The 19,454-nt window shown below is 41.7% G+C and overlaps 1 protein-coding gene across 3 annotated transcripts in view; it reads left to right on the forward strand.

The window, feature by feature from the left end:
* Window positions 1–19,454, forward strand: part of Jakmip2 (janus kinase and microtubule interacting protein 2) — a 152,396-nt gene that overhangs the window by 109,932 nt on the left and 23,010 nt on the right. For 2 of the 3 annotated variants that reach the window (XM_060377317.1, XM_060377318.1), the window contains exons 3-12: window positions 28–525; window positions 4,164–4,373; window positions 6,492–6,590; window positions 8,833–8,979; window positions 9,577–9,717; window positions 11,594–11,650; window positions 12,458–12,577; window positions 13,704–13,832; window positions 16,296–16,379; window positions 17,057–17,119. In XM_060377317.1, coding sequence (XP_060233300.1) covers window positions 28–525; window positions 4,164–4,373; window positions 6,492–6,590; window positions 8,833–8,979; window positions 9,577–9,717; window positions 11,594–11,650; window positions 12,458–12,577; window positions 13,704–13,832; window positions 16,296–16,379; window positions 17,057–17,119 — 1,548 coding nt within the window. The remainder of the gene's footprint in view (window positions 1–27; window positions 526–4,163; window positions 4,374–6,491; window positions 6,591–8,832; window positions 8,980–9,576; window positions 9,718–11,593; window positions 11,651–12,457; window positions 12,578–13,703; window positions 13,833–16,295; window positions 16,380–17,056; window positions 17,120–19,454) is intronic. The other variant, XM_060377319.1, reaches the window with a different exon arrangement.

Consider the following 19,454-nt stretch of genomic DNA (forward strand, 5'->3'; position numbering starts at 1 on the left):
TTCATCCTTTCACCTCTCTGCCTTTAGGTATCAAAGCTTGAAAGAGAGAAGACTCAAGAAGCAAAGAGGATTCGTGAGCTGGAGCAGCGCAAACACACCGTCCTGGTGACAGAGCTCAAAGCCAAGCTCCACGAGGAGAAGATGAAGGAGCTGCAGGCCGTGAGGGAGAACCTCATCAAGCAGCACGAGCAGGAAATGTCAAGGACAGTGAAGGTGCGGGACGGGGAGATCCAGAGACTCAAGTCTGCCCTGTGTGCTCTCCGGGACGGCAGCAGTGACAAAGTAAGGACAGCACTCACCATTGAGGCCCGGGAGGAGGCCCGGAAACAGTTCGATGCAGAGCGCCTGAAGCTTTTGCAGGAAATCACGGACCTGAAAACTGCCAAGAAGCAGGTGGACGAAGCGCTGAGCAATATGATCCAAGCGGATAAAATCAAGGCTGGGGACCTTAGGAGTGAGCATCAGTCCCACCAGGAAGCCATCTCGAAGATCAAGTGGGAGTCGGAACGGGATATCCGGAGGCTGGTTAGTACTAATGCGAGCGGGGCAGAAACGGATCCCTGCCGGAGCTCTGTGCCGTTAGCTGTGTCAGGTGTGCTCTTATCAGGAATGATAACAAAAAACAAAAAACACCCGCGCTTTGTTCGGCCGGCTGGGCTGTCCAAAACGCAAGGTACATTGTGAGGCACTTTCGAGGAAGCTGTAACTGTAAACTGTAAGAGATATTGGAATCCTCGTTTTCATAGTATATTTCATAGTAAGTGCGTCCTTCCGGGCGTGCACGTATTCATGCAGCGACCAGTGTTCTTGGGTAGTCCGTGAAAAGACGGTAACTCACAAACCCTCCTAACAAAAGCTTGTTTCTGTGGGCTTTCCGGTCGCAAAGTTCCATTGGGGTGTTTTACAGGACAAAGAGATTTTTCTACAATTTGTCTGACAATGGCCACTGTTGAAAACATCTGAGTGATTCATCAGCACAAACATGGAGCTATAAAATCCCCGGTCGTTTTTAAAAAATGGGTTCCTTCCTACCCCCAAATAAGCAAGGAATATTTGTTATGAGCCATTCTGTTTTCTAATTGGATGTTATTCAGGGGCAGCTTCTTGCTGTTTAAACTTTTCTGTAGTTCAATCCACACAGAATTGGGTTGTTTTGTTTTGTTTTGTTTTGTTTTTTTCCTTTTAGCACGCAAAGCCAAAAGCCATGCAAATATCTCACGATGCTAAAATAAATAATTAAATTAAAGCATGGCTTAAAAATTGTAGTGACCTAGATTAACCTTATTCATAATCTAAAAGAATGAAAATTTATATTCATCTACATGTAAAAGTTAAACCTTTTATGTCAGTGGTTCTCAATCTGTGGGCTGCAAACCTTTTTATCTCCCAAAATATTTATATTACAATTCATAACAGTAGCAAAATTATAATTGTGAAGTAGCAACAAAAATAATTTTATGGCTGGAGATGATCACAGCATGAGGAATTGTATTGAAGGGTTGCAGGATTAGGAAGTTTGAGAGCCACTGACTTAGAACACACTTACTGTATGTTTCTCTAAGCAGAGTATCATTCAGGGAAAACCATCCTGTCCCTCTTGTTTGTGCCAAATCCTCAGAAACCATTTCCTAGGATTTCCATTTTTGAGCTTTGAATGATGTCTCTAGGATTCCCACTTTAAGCTAAAACATTTTTACAAGTTAAGCCAGTGTCATTTTCCTAGTAATGTGGTGTGGTGTGACTGTAAAATTCTGCCTCTGCCACGCTTTCTGAATGACTTACCTGCAGTTCATTCTGCTGCACTGTTTGACAATCAAGGCCAAACGCAGTGCAGAAATAGTGCTCTCTGCCCCTGCCTTTGGTTTCCGAAATGACCATGGCTGATGAAGAAGGACTCAAGACTTTGAACTATGGAGCAATCGGGTAGGTGAGTTCAAAGAAAACCTTGGATTGAATGTTGTTTCTTGCCTTTCAGCATGAAATGTACAAATTAATCATAATCTCCAAGAACACTGCTGAAGTAGACATGAGATCCTTATAAACCATATGAAATCTAAACCATCCGAAAAGGTGCTCAAAAATTGGGTGCAAACAGATTCATGTAGAGAAGTGTTTCATTAATATACGTGTCTCTGTCTTTGCTTTCTCAATTTTCCTTTCCTATCTCTTCCCTCACCCTCATATGAATTTTAGACCTGGAGGGAAATAAATGAGATTTGTTCTTTCTAGAAAATGTTACCAAAGATTTCTGCAATATATTCCTTCTCATCTCTGACTGGGAGCACTGGTTAATTTTGCAGGATGCTGAGACTCAGATTCATAATAGAGCCCCCTGTATTGCTAGCTATACCACAGGGAAGCACTTTGGAAGGTCCTGGGGGGTGGAGGGATGTGGACAATCTTGGAGCCAGTAAACAACAGTGCCTAACAGATGGGCTTGCTCTGGGCTCAGAAGACAAAGTTAAAGCATCAAGATTCCATCACACATAAGGCAGGTGTCAGTGATGAAATGCTTAAGCTTTCAGGTTCTTAGTAATCATCTGGTACCTGGTGGTCATGGAGCCTACTGAGCAGGACATTATTAGGAAGTGAGATGACTTGAATAACTATTGTGCTTCAAATACTGTAAAGGATCAGATTTCATTTATAATAACTAGAGATGCTGAGGGTGGCTCCCAAGGGTGCTAAGGAGCTGCTCTAGCATCTCCTTAGTAGAGAAGGCAGCCAGGGACACAAAGGTTATAAGCCGTATTGAACTGTAAATAACTGCATGTATCAGCTCAAACAAACGAAAGTGTACTCAGCTTAATACTGGACTCAGCCTTCTTCAAGGAGTAAGAAAATGTAGCTGATATTCTCTCCCAAATCAGCAGCACACTGCCTCAATCCTCAGCAGTTATCATGTGATATTACAGGGCAGTGCAGACTTTAGTCCGCTGGTCTCCCAATATTGACCTAAAATTTAGTCATGTAATCTAGAGTCAGCAGCTGGGCATTGGTGTGTAGGAAAACGAGTGGCTGTGCAAGCAGAGGCTTCTCTGCTCTCCTCCCCATCTAAAAAGAACAGCAAGGAAACACAGTGAGTCATTAAAAATACAGGAAAGGAGAAAGAAGAATGCCATCTTTGGTAAATGTCTTTTTTTATTTCCATTTTAAGAATTCACACACACACACACACAAAAGAAAGAAATTACAAGAATATGATGAAATGGGACACAAAGCTTCATCTCACTGTCTATAATCTTTTCAAAAATTGTTTCAGACATCCATTTCATTTATTGGGGTGTCCCTCATCTAGGGACAACAAACTGGTTCTAGTCTAATGGAGCTCTGATCCACTGGTACCTGATGCGTGTGCCTTAAATCAAATGTTAATATATTTGAGGCCACACCCAAGCTTAGCACAAGGGAGTGCCCTAATCAGTAACTGTATTCTACAGATACACAAGGAAACATTTTGACTAAAAGCAGCAGGCTTTTGTAATTTGTATTCTAGCCCTCAAGATGGTTTTCTGACAAGAATGGTGGAATGATTGCTAAAGCTGGCTGCTTTGAAGTGTGGGTGGGAAAAGAAAGATCACACAACAGGAATGTTGGAAGGATGCCCTCCAGACACCACCAGAATTGACACTTCCTAGAAATTCAGTTGACCGCTACTGGGAAGCCTATAGTTCCTTCAGTAGGAAATGACTAGCTGATGATATCAATCGCTACTAGAATCAAGATCCAATGCTTGTTCCCTGAAAAAGACAGCAATAATTTATTTGTCCTGAGAAACATCATAGTAGAACATTCTGGATCTATCTCTCTTGAAGCTAATGATCCATTTTAAATCTGGCTTTTCCTAATCAACCCAGACCATTTCAAACACTGTATGTAAGAATAACATCCAAACAGGATATATCAGAGAGAAAAGGAGAGAGGGAGGAGAGGCAAAAGGAGAGAGAGAGAGAGAGAGAGAGAGAGAGAGAGAGAGAGAGAGAGAGATGTATAGAGACCTTTATTACTCAGTGTTGTTCCATGTTGTTTGTGAGTTCGGTGCACTAATCAGATTCCCGAGGATCTTCTTCTGCATGGACAAGAAAGAGGTGGACTTCCCATAGAGAAATGAGATTCATTTACAGCATAGTTAAACCAGGTGTCCTGGCTCTTGTTTAATTCAGATGGATGAGATCAAAGCCAAGGACAGGATCATCTTTTCCCTGGAAAAGGAGCTGGAGACGCAGACAGGCTATGTACAGAAACTCCAGCTGCAGAAGGAGGCTCTGGATGAGCAGCTCTTCCTTGTCAAGGAGGCAGAGTGTAACATGAGCAGTCCGAAGAGAGAGATTCCAGGAAGGGCAGGCGACGGCTCTGAGCACTGCGGCAGCCCGGTAAGTCTCAAGTCATAACCTGGGAGTCATCTTCCATTTAGCTCTCAAGCTCTGCTTTTCACGTGAATGCTTTTCCTATTTATAAGTACAAAGTAATCAATTCTACCTCGTACTATAAAACCGACGAGTATCTTGGGAACAGGCTTTTCTAGACTCTCAGACAACAAAGTGGGCAGACCACGTGAGAACTGCAGGTGTCTCTGAACCTTTCATGGAACTTCTCTTGCCTGCTGATATCTATCTAAGCTTGAATCTGTTACAGGAATCATAAGTTAAATGAAAATGTTTGCCTGTTGTCAAGATTGGTGCTATCCCCATGTGTGAACAACTGGATTAGAAATTGTCAAAGGCACTTATCATCTTCAGAGGGTGGATGTATACCAGGAAGAAAGACAACCATCCAGAGCCATAGCACGAAAACTTCCAACTGAATGAACTTGCCACTTACTCTACTAGACTGTCATGATTTTATATGAAAGATTATTTTCAGATGGGTGAGAGACATGTAGTGGGCTATCAAATGATTTGGCTGCAAAAAATACTGACATTCAACCAAGGACCATGTATGGACATAACCTAGAACCTCCACTCAGATGTAGCCTGTGGTAGCTTAGTAACCAATTGGTTTCCCAAAGTGAGGAGAACAGGGACTATTTCTAACAGGAACTCAATGACTGGCTCTTTGGTCTCCCCACCCCCGAAGGGAGGAGCAGTCCTGTTAGGCCACAGAGGAGGGCTTTGCAGCCAGTCCTGAAGATACCTGATAAAACAGGATCAGATGAATGGGGAGTAGGTCCCCCCCATCAGTGGACTTGGAAAGGGGCACGGTGGAGATGAGGGAGGGAGGGACTGGGAGGGAATGAGGGATCGGGACACGGCTGGGATACAGAGTTAATAAAATGTAACTGATAAAAAAAAATTAAAAAAAAAATTTAAAAAAAATAAAACATGAAAAAAAAATTAGTTCCAGAGTAGTACAGAGAACAAAGTAATGAGTAACTCATGAATTTGGTTTCAGGGTGCATGCATGCGCGTGCACACACACATACATGTTAACAGGTGGTGGGAAGTATATACTGATCTAGAATGTCACACAGAAATTCTAGTTCTTTGATTAATACCTATATGTGATATAGCATGATTACCCCACACACACACAGAAATGGACTTTAGATTTATATCTGTCCAAATTCATTAGCTGAGCTGTCTTATGCAGAGCAATTCCTTGTTCAGTGTCCTTGGATGTAAGCTGAAGGCCATAGTGGTTTCTGCAAGGCTGCTCTGAGTGTTGGAAGACTCAATTTAGAGAAAGTGGAACATTGTACTCGGTACCTAATTAGCCTTCATGATGACTGCTATCTACCATAAGACCTAGCCTGACATGGGACACACACACCCCCCATTTTTGGCCTGTTCTGCAGAATCCTGTAGGACTTGATGATTCCAGGGATGCAATACGTGTGAACCTGCTCCACCAACAGTGGAGAGCTATCAAAATAAACAACACCAGAATCACAAGCACGGAATCACATGGCACCAGAATTAAGCAGTTACTGCTGTGTGATTCCTAACAATTGGTTATAACTGGAAAAAATATTTTATTCTAGCTTATTTTGAATATTCTGCCTTTTGCACATGTCCTCACTTACATGTTTCGTGACCTTTTTCTCCAGAAGTAGACAGAAATTCACAGAGCTCCATGTCCAGTTTCTAATTTGACCCCTCTGTAGCTAAGTGTGATAGCAGGCAGTTGTCTGTGTCACAGGAAGTAATGGACATTTGAGACATGAAGATATTCCCTGAAGTTCACACCTCACCTTGGTCAAATGATAACAGCTCTGATAAACTGTTTCAACCTTCTGTCACTTTCTCCATGCCTCAAACCCGGGCTTCAAGGCCTGTCTGCCATGTGGAATTCATTTGTGGTTTTAACCAGGCTTGGTCTTTATCCCAGCAGTAAATGCTGGGAGTTAGAAAGGGTCTAACCAGTCTCCTAGTCCAAGAACATTCATCTTCATGGGCCAAGTTGAGAGAAAGGAGCCTGTTACTTGCGTGAATGGTATTCCAGGCTTTGAAAAGTACTATTGAAGAGATCCTCATTTTAGTTCTCACATGTAGGATTTGCGAAGAAATCAAAAGAGAATAGCTGAATTGAATGCCACCATAAGGAAGCTAGAAGACAGGAACACCTTACTGGGAGATGAGCGAAATGAGCTGGTAAGTTGTACTGTTTTTATTGTGTGTTCTGTTAGGCGTCGTGCTATGAAAGTATGCATTATGTTGTATAGTTGATCATGAGGGGGAAAATGAGCAAGTAATAATGTAGAACACGATAAATACTCACAAAGTGTCTGCCCCACATAATTACCTTCCAAATGACCAAGTGTAAAATGACCAAGTCCACTCCCTCCCATCCAATACCAGCTAACAATGGCATCTTAAACATAAGTGTCTATCACCCATGTCTAATTAATTTTAAAACATAGTTGCATATTATGCCTGTGTGCCTGGCTGCTTTGGCTCAGTCAATGTTTCCTGTGACAGTCTCTGAGTGAGCTACGTGTGAATTTTTTTTCCTTTTGTTGCTCTGTAGCATCCAGTTTACATATTTCAGTATATACAGCCATTCTTATGGGGTATTTATAGAGCTTCTAAGCACATCAGGCTGTTAAAGACTAGGGCTACTATTTATCAGTGATGAAGAAAAGTGCCTGTTGCCTCTGGGTGTAGAGGTTTGGATCCTCCAATGTACCTTCAGCTGGTTCCTAAGTTACACTTTAGGTTCTCAGTGTCCCATGCATGAAGACCTAAGGGTCAACAGACAGAGATAACTGTTCACTTCAGTCATTTCAGCATCCGGGAGGTGTTCTCTTTTTGTTCTGACTTTTGTTTTAATTTTTATCTTTCCTAATGAGGTAGCGAAGCTGTCAGCTGGACTTCCTTTAGAATTTACCCTCAGCATTTTGTTCTTTTTCTACTCTGCTTTGCTTTCCTATTAACATTAGAATGTTTTGAAATTAGACATTTTGTCACATTGTATTACACTTTAGTGGAATTGTTTATGTAAAAGTGATTTTAGCCTTTCCTTTAATTTTGGGCTGTTGTTATTCTCTGATCTGACTTTTAGTCACTTCAAGTTGTGAGTTTTATTAATCCATTGTTATTTTGTTCCACTTAAAAAATAATACCATAATCTTTTTTTAGAAAGTGTGTAGCTCAATTTCTGAGCTAAGTGTTCTGCCAAATTATTTGTAAAAAATGAAGCCAATGTGTTTGTCTTCATTGGAAAACTGGAGTTTTCAAATGGAGATTAGATTGGAACTGGGGAATCGCTGAGAACCACAAATGGAGGTTTTTGGTTTGGGTTGTGGTCGTGGTCTTGGTCTTGGTTTTGGTTTTAGTTTGCATAGGTAACTTTCCCCTTCCTCAGTATCTTCCCAAATAGTAGATTTCCATAAGAGGAGCAACTATTTTTGAAATCTTCTGATACCATTTTTTGTCTTGTGATTATAAAAAGAATGAGGTAATCATTAGAAATTCAACATGGAAGTCCAATCTATCTACATAGATTGGCCTATAATACGTCAACCATCAGAAGAGCTTTGAAAATGGAAGGAAGGGCTACTGATGATTACAAGGCAACATTCGTACATTTAGTCCAGTGCTTCTAGACTAATGGCAATTTGGGCAACCTATGTAGTCATTGCAGATGGCAAGGTGTTAAGAGTTATTAATGCATAGAGGGCAGGGATGGTGCTAAGCGTCTTATGACCTATAGAAGGGTTCCCAAAATAACAACAACAGAAAAGCATAAGCTGCCTTACTGACAGTGAGGATATTTCAGCAAGACCTTTGTGGAGGTAGTGCACTTGGAGAGGGACACACTTGAAACCAGGTTGTGCTAAACATATGGCTCAAATGCACAGCTGTGTGCCCCTGAGCCAATGAGAGGTCAGTCCTGGTCCAGGGAGTGGCTTTGGATATGCATGGGTGAGCAAGGAGAGGAAAGTCAAAGGGAAGAAGAGAACTTTTGCTTCTTCTGGCCAATGCCAGCAGCAGCATCTGTGGCATCTCTAACAAGGTAACAGACAGGACAGGATGCAGGAATATGATGACAAGCCATTAGAGGCAAGCATCGTGGCCTTAAATCAAAGCATAGCCAAGGCAGAAGTGGATTTCTGTTAGTTCCATGCTAGTTAGGTCTACATAGGAGTTCTGAGTCTACTATCTTATTAAGAAGAAAGGAAGAAAGGAAGGTGGAAGGGAGGGAAGAAAGAAAAAATGCTCATGAGAAGAAACTAGAAAAGATTGATCCATCAAATGAAGGACAGAAATGTAATAGTCAAGCCTGTGACACACAAGGTGACTGCAGGGGTACTTTTCCTCTTTCACCTTTGACCCCCTCCTGCCCTACTTCCTTCAAAATTCCAGAAACAAATTTTCATTCATTTATACCCAGCTAAAACGCGTCCGGGAAACGGAAAAGCAATGCAAACCTCTCCTGGAAAGGAACAAGTGCCTCGCCAAGAGAAATGATGAATTGATGGTGTCTTTGCAACGCATGGAAGAGAAACTAAAAGCCGTAACCAAGGAAAATTCAGAAATGGTGTGTATCACAGACTCTGCAAAATTTCCTGCTTCCTTCTTACTGTTACTCCTGACTTAGCGGGTTCTTTCTGAAGTTGTCTCTTATATGCTGCTTCGATTTTTCTCTTGAGTAAGCAAGAAAACTTTAAAGAAGAAAGCAAGGGAAGGTCCTGCCTCCAAATTATATGAGGTTTCTAACCATGCAGAACTGAACGAGCTCTTCCAAGAATGCACTCACTCTTTGTACACTTGGATATGGAGAAGCAAAGCTTCCCGTGTGGCTCCCTAGCCACAAAAATATGGAGTGAGGTCATGCCTGCCTTCTAATTTAATAGTTGGGAAGTCAATATCATAGCTTGTATTAAATGAATGATATGATAGTATATTCCTGAAAACACTTCCAAGGTAAGATAGCTATAGAAATTTCCAGAACATTGCCAAGGACGCCAATGTATTAAAGCAGATAAGATGTACTTGAGGGTTTGGGTTGGTGTATGTCACCCAGTGGGACAATATTAAAAATAACTGGAGCCCAATTTCTACAAATATATCAATGACTGAAGTTTGCGATTTTTTTTCAAAGTTTCTGTTCATAATTTCTTCTTTTCCAATTTAGAGAGAAAAAATAACATCTCACCCACCATTAAAGAAACTGAAGTCTCTGAACGACCTTGACCAAGCAAATGAAGAACAAGAGACGGAGTTTCTAAAATTGCAGGTCATTGAGCAACAGAACATCATTGATGAGCTCACAAGGGTAGGTGAAGCCATCTGTGAACCCAGAGCTGTTCTCAAGGGTGAATAGCCAACAGCCAACACATAAGAAAGCGCTTAATAATCTTGGATTAACTCCAAATGCCCATACATATGCTCAGTATGTAATTATGTACAAGAAATTCTATCCCAACATGTTTTATATGATGAAGCTGCTTCATATCTTCCAATTATAACCATTTTCTAGCTATTTTGGAAGCATATGTATAAGCCATATTAAAGGAATTTTCAGATTCACTGTTATGGAAGTATAGAGAGCAGGTTGTCTTCCACTGTCAGGTTTCTGAAGCTCTGCAATTCGAAAAACACACATATATGCACTCTGTGAAAGGCTTTGTGAGTAAAGAGCATCATCATAGTTATGGAATAAAACAGGAACTTCAGTCTACACTTTCTGATTTGATTGATGTGGTTAGGTGATTACTGCTACCCTGTTTGCATCTGGTTAAGGTTCCTGCTAGCAGTGTTATGGAATAAGACCTCTTGAGCCTTCAGGCTTTCTTCTTCCCCTTCTTGCCTTTATTCTGAGAATGGCATCTTTGCTTTCTCCTCTTTCGAGAATAAGCCAAAGCCTGTAGACTTGAACTAATCATGGTTCTTAGGCAATAGTCTCCAGAGTAGGTGAACAAGATGATTCACAGGCATTAGGAGCAAGAGATTCTACCTCTGTATGTAATTAATTGTTACTCATACTTTAAAAATTGTCCATTGTTCATGTATGTTATAATGTGCACCCCCTTGATTAAGAGAGTAATCAGCATATGATGTGTAAATTTTAAGTTTCAGACATAATGAGGATGTATGAACAAAATCACATATATGTATGTATATATCTGTATATATTTATATCTGTATGCATATATACAGATATGATATATATATATATATATATATATATATATATATATATATAATAGCAAAAAATAAAGTCCAAATGTCAATGTTTTGAGTATGAAGCCTGGGTCACTTGTTCCTGCCTTGCTGACTCCTAAACCTCATGTAGTCTGTGGTCTAGGGACATACCTGGCTTTGAACAACCTCAAATTAAGCTGTACATTTCTCATTGACGGGGAGTTCCATATAGTTGAGATTTGCAGTAAAAATGTGGAGAACTTAACAACTGAATCCCAGGTTGTCCCGGTATCTACGCTCACAGCATAGGAGTCACAAAGTTGGTCACTGTTGGCTTAGCAGGTTTCTCGGAAAACCAAACCGTCTCTCCCAAAGTAAACCAGAAACAAAGCCAGGTGACTCCATCCTGGAGTGCTCGGCCTTCTGTCTCTCTCTAGAAGCTGCAGCCTCCAAACAGGGTTCCTAAAATAGTCAAGAGACACCTGTCTATGCTAGAGAGTGACAAAACGTAAAAAATAAATGTGCGTTTTAATTAGAAATAATGTTTTCTCACCATAAATGCAAACTAATTGGGGGCATTGGAAAACATAGCAATTACTCCTTGTGGGACTCTGTTTTCAGTGTTATTTGTTTTTTAAATGTAAAATGAAAGCACACAGCAGACTTCTTAATTAAATGGCAGGAAAAGAATAATAGACATATTCTGAATAAATTGGCATAACATATTGAAAACTTACCAAATTTTATGAAATAAAATCATACTTCAGGTAAAAAATACAGAATCCTTCAGGGGAGAACAATTGTTTCTTTGAAAAACAAAACAAGGGGCTACAGAGATCACTCAGCCCTTGACCTCGGTTCCCTGACCCCCACCCTCACCCCTCCAACTGAGGCTCTCCTGAATCCAGTGCCTTCTTCTGGCCTCTGTGGGCAGAAGAAAGCAACAACAAAATGATTGGGAGACGTGCAGCAACTTTTGGGTCTGAGAAGTCCTAACTGTTTTCTAGGATCGAGAAAAGTTCATCCGCAGGAGAAAGCACAGGAGAAGCTCAAAGCCAATCAAGGTAAGGAGGAAACTGTTACCAGACACTTGTGACAAAGAGCCAGGAAAGGGAGGCATGCCAAGGAACCTTCCTGCAAAGCTGTGATAAGCCAGACGCTCTTGAACTGCAGGAAAGCATGAGCAGGTGTTGTCTAAAGAAAAATCTCTTGGGTTTAATGTTAAAAGGTTTTTCTGACAAATGGGTGGGTCACACTCTAAGAACGAGTAAGAGATATGCATGATCATCTCTTACATTGAATCATATTAGTTTCTGATATCTGTCCTATGACCAATTGCATTTGCAGTACTATTACTTGGGAAATACTATTGGTAACAACATTCTCAGTCCGACATTATTTTATAGCCTTTCACAATGCACAAAAGCCTCACGGTTTTGATTTCTGGGCTTGCTTTTTAACACGTATACCACTTGGTTTGGATGTGGGGTTGGGTAACCAGAGTTGAGACCCCAGGATCTCCTTCATGTGGAGGCCTCCATTTTCAAAGCCCCTTGAGCAGATTTTAAATGCTAAAAAAAAGTAAAATGCATTACTTCATCATGACATAGAATGTTAGGTGAACACCTTACGATGGCTTTCGGGGAGTCAGCCATATATTGATACATCCCCCGTGTCTACGTCAGAAGTGAAGCAACGTGGGGAAGGGACGGATAGGTATTGTGTTCCTGCCTAGTGTCTGTATCTCACCAAAGAAGCAGCAAAGGGCACATGACTTCGATGCTCATCTGGATCTGTGCTAGTGAATGGAGACTATGGTCTCTTTCATGGATTTTAGTCATATGGTCAGTGTAAACTTTCTCTCCACTTAGAGGCCTGTTTTGGACCCATTCATTGGCTATGATGAAGACTCCATGGATTCAGAAACATCGTCCATGACCTCCTTCCGAACAGACAGGACACCTGCTACCCCGGATGATGACTTGGATGAAGTAAGTTCTTTCTTCCTCTAGTCCTGCATGATGTCGTTACCAAATCACCCCTCTAATGGGGAGGAAAATTGCAAAGTGATCCTGTGACAGCGACCAACACTGAGATCACACTCGCCCTTGATCACTCTTGAAAGCAAGCATCACCGGTGCCATGTGATCACTCTAGAGACTTCTCAAACCTTGGCTCTATAATTGCGTTATTTGTCTCAAAATAAAAGTGACTTTCCAAAAATCTTCATCTGTGGAAGGCGTGAAAGGGTGAACCAGCCCAGGAGGCTTTTAGATTCTGTCTGAGGCAGCGTTATGTGAAGTCCACACTCTGAAAGTCCACTTTCATCAGAATGATCCTAAGGGTTCAGCAACAATGAACACTACTAATAAGTCAGGGTCAGGGGAAGGAAGCCCCTCAGGGGTCCATGTAATGCTAGCTGTCACTGCTCCTTAAACAGCTGAAGATGTACATCAACTTCTGATCCTCCTGCCTCTACTTCCCAAGTTCTGAGATTAAAGATGACCACAACCCCTACACACACACACACACACACACACACACACACACACACACACACACAATGCTGGGGGATTATTCAGGGCTTTATGCTTGCCAGGTAAGCACTTTATTGACTAAACTTTATCCCCAGCCCTCATCCTACATTAAGACCAAATTCTCTGGTGATGATTAATTAGACCCAAATCTAAGTTCTAAAGCAGAGAAGAGACCTTAAGATTTATTAGGGATGGCTTATAATCATAAACTAATAATTTATTTGTGATTCTGAGTACATGGAAAGAAATGAGAGTCAAGCTTTAAGTACCTTGCCTAAAATTAGATCCAAAAGTTGGCTATGTCCTCTTATTTGAATCCAAAATTGGGTATTATTCGAGGCCAAATGGAAAGTAGTCATTAATGTAAAAATAAAGAACTGTTTCTTTCATTAAAACAAGGTCTTACTTATTTTTTGAACATATTCTATATTTACATTCTTACCCATAATTCAGAACTAAAAACAAAATCAAATAAATCACAAACGCCTTACAAAGGTGGGCAAATGTCATTTTTCACACAGAACACCCGATGCAGACATAACATAGTTACGTTTGGACTTTTTGTATTTCTAACCCCAAGAGTCTAGCTGCTGAAGAATCTGAGCTACGGTTTCGACAATTAACAAAAGAGTACCAAGCCCTCCAGAGAGCATACGCCCTCTTGCAGGAACAGACAGGAGGCACCATAGATGCTGAAAGGGAAGCCAAGGTGAGTGTGGACCTGCAGGCGAGCCCAGAATTAACCTGCACAGGCTGCATCGCAAAAGCACTGCGGCCATTAAAATGTGAGCAGCACAGCTTTCTCTGTGCCCTTTTGTCCTCTGTGGTGTTTGAACTTTGTTTTTTTCAAACAAACTTCAGATCTAAACACATAAGAACCAGCACAGATTAATGCTTTTTTTTTTCCTTTAAAGATATTTGAATGTACAGGGTTTTTTTTTTTTTTTTTTTTTTTTTTTTTTTTTAGAAAACTTACATTTTCTAGGTTAGTCCATATTGGATTTTGATGATCCACTTTTTTAAAAGTCCCTTCTTTAAAAAACAATAATTATTTTATTCTTCATAATCGATGATTACCCACTTTCTTTTGTGAATTAACAAGTACAAAACATAACATATACAACTCAGTAAGAATTTCAGACACTATTTCAATGAATCCTTGTAACAGCACCCTAGGACAGATGTTTTATATGAGAAGAGTTTGAGAGCCAGACAGATTAACGAACTTTATCACTGTCACACAGCTAGTATGGATTACTGCTCAAACGTGACTGGATCCATGTTCTTTCTAGAATGTCATAAAGGTCACTCATAGGCCTTTTTTTTTTCTCAAAAAAAAAAAAAGGAAGGGGAAAGGAAGGAAGAAGGGAGTGGAGGAAAAGAAGGAGGGAAGGAAGAAATTTGTTTGTTTGTTTATTTGTTCAGTCAGTCAGGCCTTGCTGTGTTCCACGTTTTTAGCTGAAAGTGCTAAACAGCCACATGACTATGATTTTTCTCGTATTTACAGAAGAAATGATAGAGTAGAAGTTAAATACCCATGATGAAGTTAAATTATTCACCTGGGGTCTTAGTGCTAGGACCTGAACTCAACCTTCAAACTGCAGAGTCAGAACTACCAAAAACAAACAAACAAACAAACCCTGCTTTACGGACTTTGGCAAGAGAAAAAAAGACGTACAGCTCTGCAGTGGTGTTGCTCCAGTCTTTTGGGAAGGATCAGAGCGTGCTAGGAGGCGCCACAGCAACTATTCTTAGTAGCTTAGAAGGTAGATAGGGATAACAGGTCTCTCTTTTTTAACACACAAGGACAGATGCATGTTTAAAACTAAACTTTGATTTGGGGCATGCCATCCAACGTCAGGAAGAGATGTTCTCTTATGCTCATGTGTTTGCCCCAATGCTATAATATCCTCGGTTTTTACAGTTGGTATTTGCTAACCCTTCATACTGCCTTAGGAATGGCCTGGAAAAGAAAGTTTTCAATTTTAGATGTAGGTACCAGAACACGAAGTTGGCTCGGAAAGAATGACAAGAACTTAGAGAGGAAAATAAGACTCGTTTTCCCCTCAGAAAACAAGCTTGTCTAAGCAGATAGAGCAGTGGTGAGTTGTCAGCAAGGATTCAGGATGTCACCTCAGGTCAGAGGTGGAGTCCTGGGGACAAGGCTGGAGTGTGGTGGGAATCGCTGCACGGCCAGCTAGAATGTGAGTGTTAGCCTGATGACGAATGGGATCATAAGGAAGATTGTTCAATGCTTTAGGTCTTCTTGGAGCATGAAGGCAACCGAGAAGAATGCTTTTAATCTTGAAAACCCCTTCCCGGAGAAAGACAAACATGGGATATACTCACTTATATAGACCTATAAGATATGATAAACATAATGAAATCTATACACCTAAAAAAGATAATCAATTGAGCGGACATGGGGTAAGATGATCAATCCTCATTTAGAAAGACAGATGGGATGTGCATTGAACGTATGACAGGAGTCTACTGAGCGCATCTGAAAGACTCTAACTAGCAGTGTTTTCAAAGCAAAGACTCATGACCAAACCTTTGGCAGAGTACAGGGAATCATAAGAAAGAAGGGGAGTTAGTCTGATGGGGAAAGGATAGGAGCTCCACAAGGACCAAATATATCTGGGCACAGGGTCTTTTCTGAGACTGACATTCAACCAAGGACCATGTATGGACATAACCTAGAACCTCCACTCAGATGTAGCCTGTGGTAGCTCAGTAACCAATTGGTTTCCCAAAGTGAGGGGAACAGGGACTATTTCTAACAGGAACTCGATGACTGGCTCTTTGGTCTCCCCACCCCCGAAGGGAGGAGCAGTCCTGTTAGGCCACAGAGGAGGGCTTTGCAGCCAGTCCTGAAGATACCTGATAAAACAGGATCAGATGAATGGGGAGGAGGTCCCCCCCATCAGTGGACTTGGAAAGGGGCACGGTGGAGATGAGGGAGGGAGGGAGGGAGGGACTGGGAGGGAATGAGGGATCGGGACACGGCTGGGATACAGAGTTAATAAAATGTAACTGATAAAAAAAATAAAATAAAAAATAATAATAATAAAAAAAAGAAAACCCCTTCCTTACACAAACTTGTCGAGCACTAGCAAATTTCAATGCACTGAATGGCCATTTCACTCCTTGGAATTTTTTATCTCCCCAGGCACAAGAGCAGCTCCAGGCAGAGGTGCTAAGGTACAAGGCTAAAATCGAAGATCTGGAGGCAACGCTGGCTCAGAAAGGGCAGGTGGGTGCTAGCTTCTCCGCAGTTGCAGCTGGTTCACCCTCACTCTCCTCTGGCTCACCCTAGGACTGGGTCTCACCCAGGACATGGCTTGGCTCACCACAGTGACCTTTCTCAAACTGTGTCAGAATGTAACCTGTCCCCATCCCAGGCGTTGTTCTTCCAGAGCGCAAACTCAGCCGCAGCGGTGAATGAATTTGGGCAGGAGAGAGGCCAGAGGAAGAGGAGCTCAGTCAACTAGGCCTAGAGCTGTCACCACTGCAAAGGCAGTGTGCTGCCCTCCCCTAGCTGCATTCTTTGCCTCTGTGCTACATATATGGTCCTGCATTTTAATGTTCTCCATTCATATGTATTGAGCCCGTGTGCATTCTGACCTGTTTCACTTTTTGCCTGTGTGGTCACTTCTGAGTCCCCAGAAGGCTGGTCCTGGATTATTCAGACAGGGAAAGATAGAGGCAGCGAGTGACAATGGAAAGAGCACTGATTTTTTTTTCCTGGCAACTTTCGCCCCAGAGTCTTTGAAAAGGTAGCTGGCAAGGGCGGGCATCATTCACTAGAACCAGTGACTCCATGCAGGCAAACTGGGTGGAAAGAACACGGCTCTGGCCAACTGGTTTGAGGACACATACTTCTTCGTGGCACTCTGAAATGCTGACTGCGCGATATTCTTTGTCAAACAGGATTCACACTGGGTAGAAGATAAACAACTTTTCATTAAGAGAAACCAGGAGCTTTTAGAAAAGGTATGTTTGGGCGCACCACCCTAGTGGGGCAGAGGAGAAAAATGATGATCCAGGAGCAGCAGGGGTTGCTCTCAGGAGTGGCACAGGGGCCAGGGAAGGGGAGGCTTTCCCACTGCTGCTCTGTCCTCCGCTGCGTGCTCCACCCATCACCGCCATCAACATTAGTTGTGCGGCACTCATGCATGACTGCAGACTTGTGAGGGCACGGTTCCCGTGCCCCGCCAATTTGTTAACCATGTGTATGTACTGTATATATGTTGTGTGGATATCTGTGTATGTGCACACACATTCACACGAGCATCTCCTCTGTGGTTGTTCACTTGCCCCACCCCCAGAAGTTCCTCATTGCACATGCTGTTTTTGCGTAAGAAAGTGACAGAATATATCTGTGGGTACGCAGATGATATTCTCACTTTTAAACATATTTGCTAAGCTTGGCTGTTTCTTTTCTTTTACTCCTTAAAGGAAGGGATTGATTTTTTTTTTAAGCATTCAAAACAAAAACCATCATGTCCAGAAAACAGGTCAGCACTCTAAGATACATTTCTACCCAAAAGATATAATTAACCACAGGCTTTTGATCTGAGGCAGCTTAACAGCACAGAACATTTCAAGGTTAAAGGAAACTTTTCCTTTGGTACTTGCTTTCTGTAGTCGAATGAAAGATTAAAAACTAATCTCATACTTGATGGAAATAAACTTTAAAGCTTTTTTTAAAATACGAAACTATTCTTTTTTAATACAAAATTATGTAGCAATTATTTCTCCTCACTCCCACCAATCTTGTCTAGTTGATAACTAGTAAAAATGGCCACTTTGCCCTGGTCAGAGTGAGAAGGATAAGGTGGTCCTCTTCTCATATAGTCTGGAAAGGCTGGTGCACCCTGCCTTTTTCCAGATGAGGCAGAACTGAAATATGGAGGTGGCAAGAGCCCCAATTTCAGACCCTGAAGCTTCTATTTTAAAAAATGCATTTAGGTGGGCCTGGTAGCACAAGTGGGTAGCTACTCAAGAGGAAGATCAGAACTGGAAGGTCTACCAGGGCTACACAGTGAGTTCAAGGTTAGCCTGGGCAACTTGTTTCAGAAGAAAAATGAAAAGAGGATTCATCAGTAAAGTACTTGCCTAGCACACCTAAAGCTCTGTGTTCACTCCCTATCACAAAATAAATTATAAAACGGTAAATAGGAAGAAGAGGGGAGAAAAGAAAAAGTCAGTCCAATCAATGAACTGAAGTTTGTGAATGGCTGTTCTAATTGTATCAGACCAGATCTAATGATCTCCCCCTATATCCTATCACAGATCCAGTACAAGATTCTAAAAGGATACTGTCCTTTGTAATCTGAGCCAGGTCATTAAAAAGTCTGAAATGTCATTAGACTCCAGATGTTTATGATGAGGGGTTGGAGAGATGGATCAGCAGTTAAGAGCACTTGCTGTTTCTCCAGAGTTCAATGCCAGCACCTACAGCAGGTAGCTAACAGCACCAGTAACTCAGCACCTCTCTGGCCTCCCTGAGTACCCATGCCCATGTAGGTGTGCTCTCTCTCTGTCTGTCTGTCTGTCTCTCTCTCTGTCTCTCTCTATCATACACACACACATACACACAGACACACAGACACACACACACACACACACACACATGGGGTAGGGGCAAGTACAAATGAGAGACACAGAAAGAGATTGACAGGGTGCTTGGTGGAAAACACCCTTATTAATCATGTTAATGAATGTCACATAGCTCCTCACCATTGCTTTGCTGTTGTTGCCCTACTAATCTCAGAGATGCCCAGTGACGCATTGTTACAATCCTTTATCATGCAAACGATTCCCAGTATGCTTTCTGGTGTCCTTTAGTCTCTTGGTTTCTTTGGTCCAAAGAGGAATTTTTGAGTTACGTCTTCTAACTCAAAAAAAAAGAAAAGTCACAGAAAAGAACCTATGTATTTTACTTGCAGTTATATGTTTTGCAAAGCAAGATTTATTACCATTAAAGCCCTTGTTTTTGTAATTCTACATTTAAGCTTTTAAACTGTCACTGTGTGTATTGAATCCTCTGTAGTTAATGACAAAGAAGACCGTACTGAAAGATTATCAGATCCCTTAAGATCAACAAGTGTCCCAGACATGAGCTCTGGTGGAGAGGGAGGCACAGTGGTCCACATATGACTTAAGCCCATGCCCCACACCTCCTCAGGCTGTACAGGATGCTCTTGAGAAGTCATACAGTACCATAGTGCACACATAGTCCCAGTTGCTGTAACAGGAGGATCACAGGAGGCCTCGAGTTTGAAGCCAGCCTGATCCACATAGAGAGGTCCTATCTTAGGGGGGA

This window comes from Meriones unguiculatus, chromosome 2, assembly GCF_030254825.1.
Source record: "Meriones unguiculatus strain TT.TT164.6M chromosome 2, Bangor_MerUng_6.1, whole genome shotgun sequence".
Classification (NCBI taxonomy): domain Eukaryota; kingdom Metazoa; phylum Chordata; class Mammalia; order Rodentia; family Muridae; genus Meriones; species Meriones unguiculatus.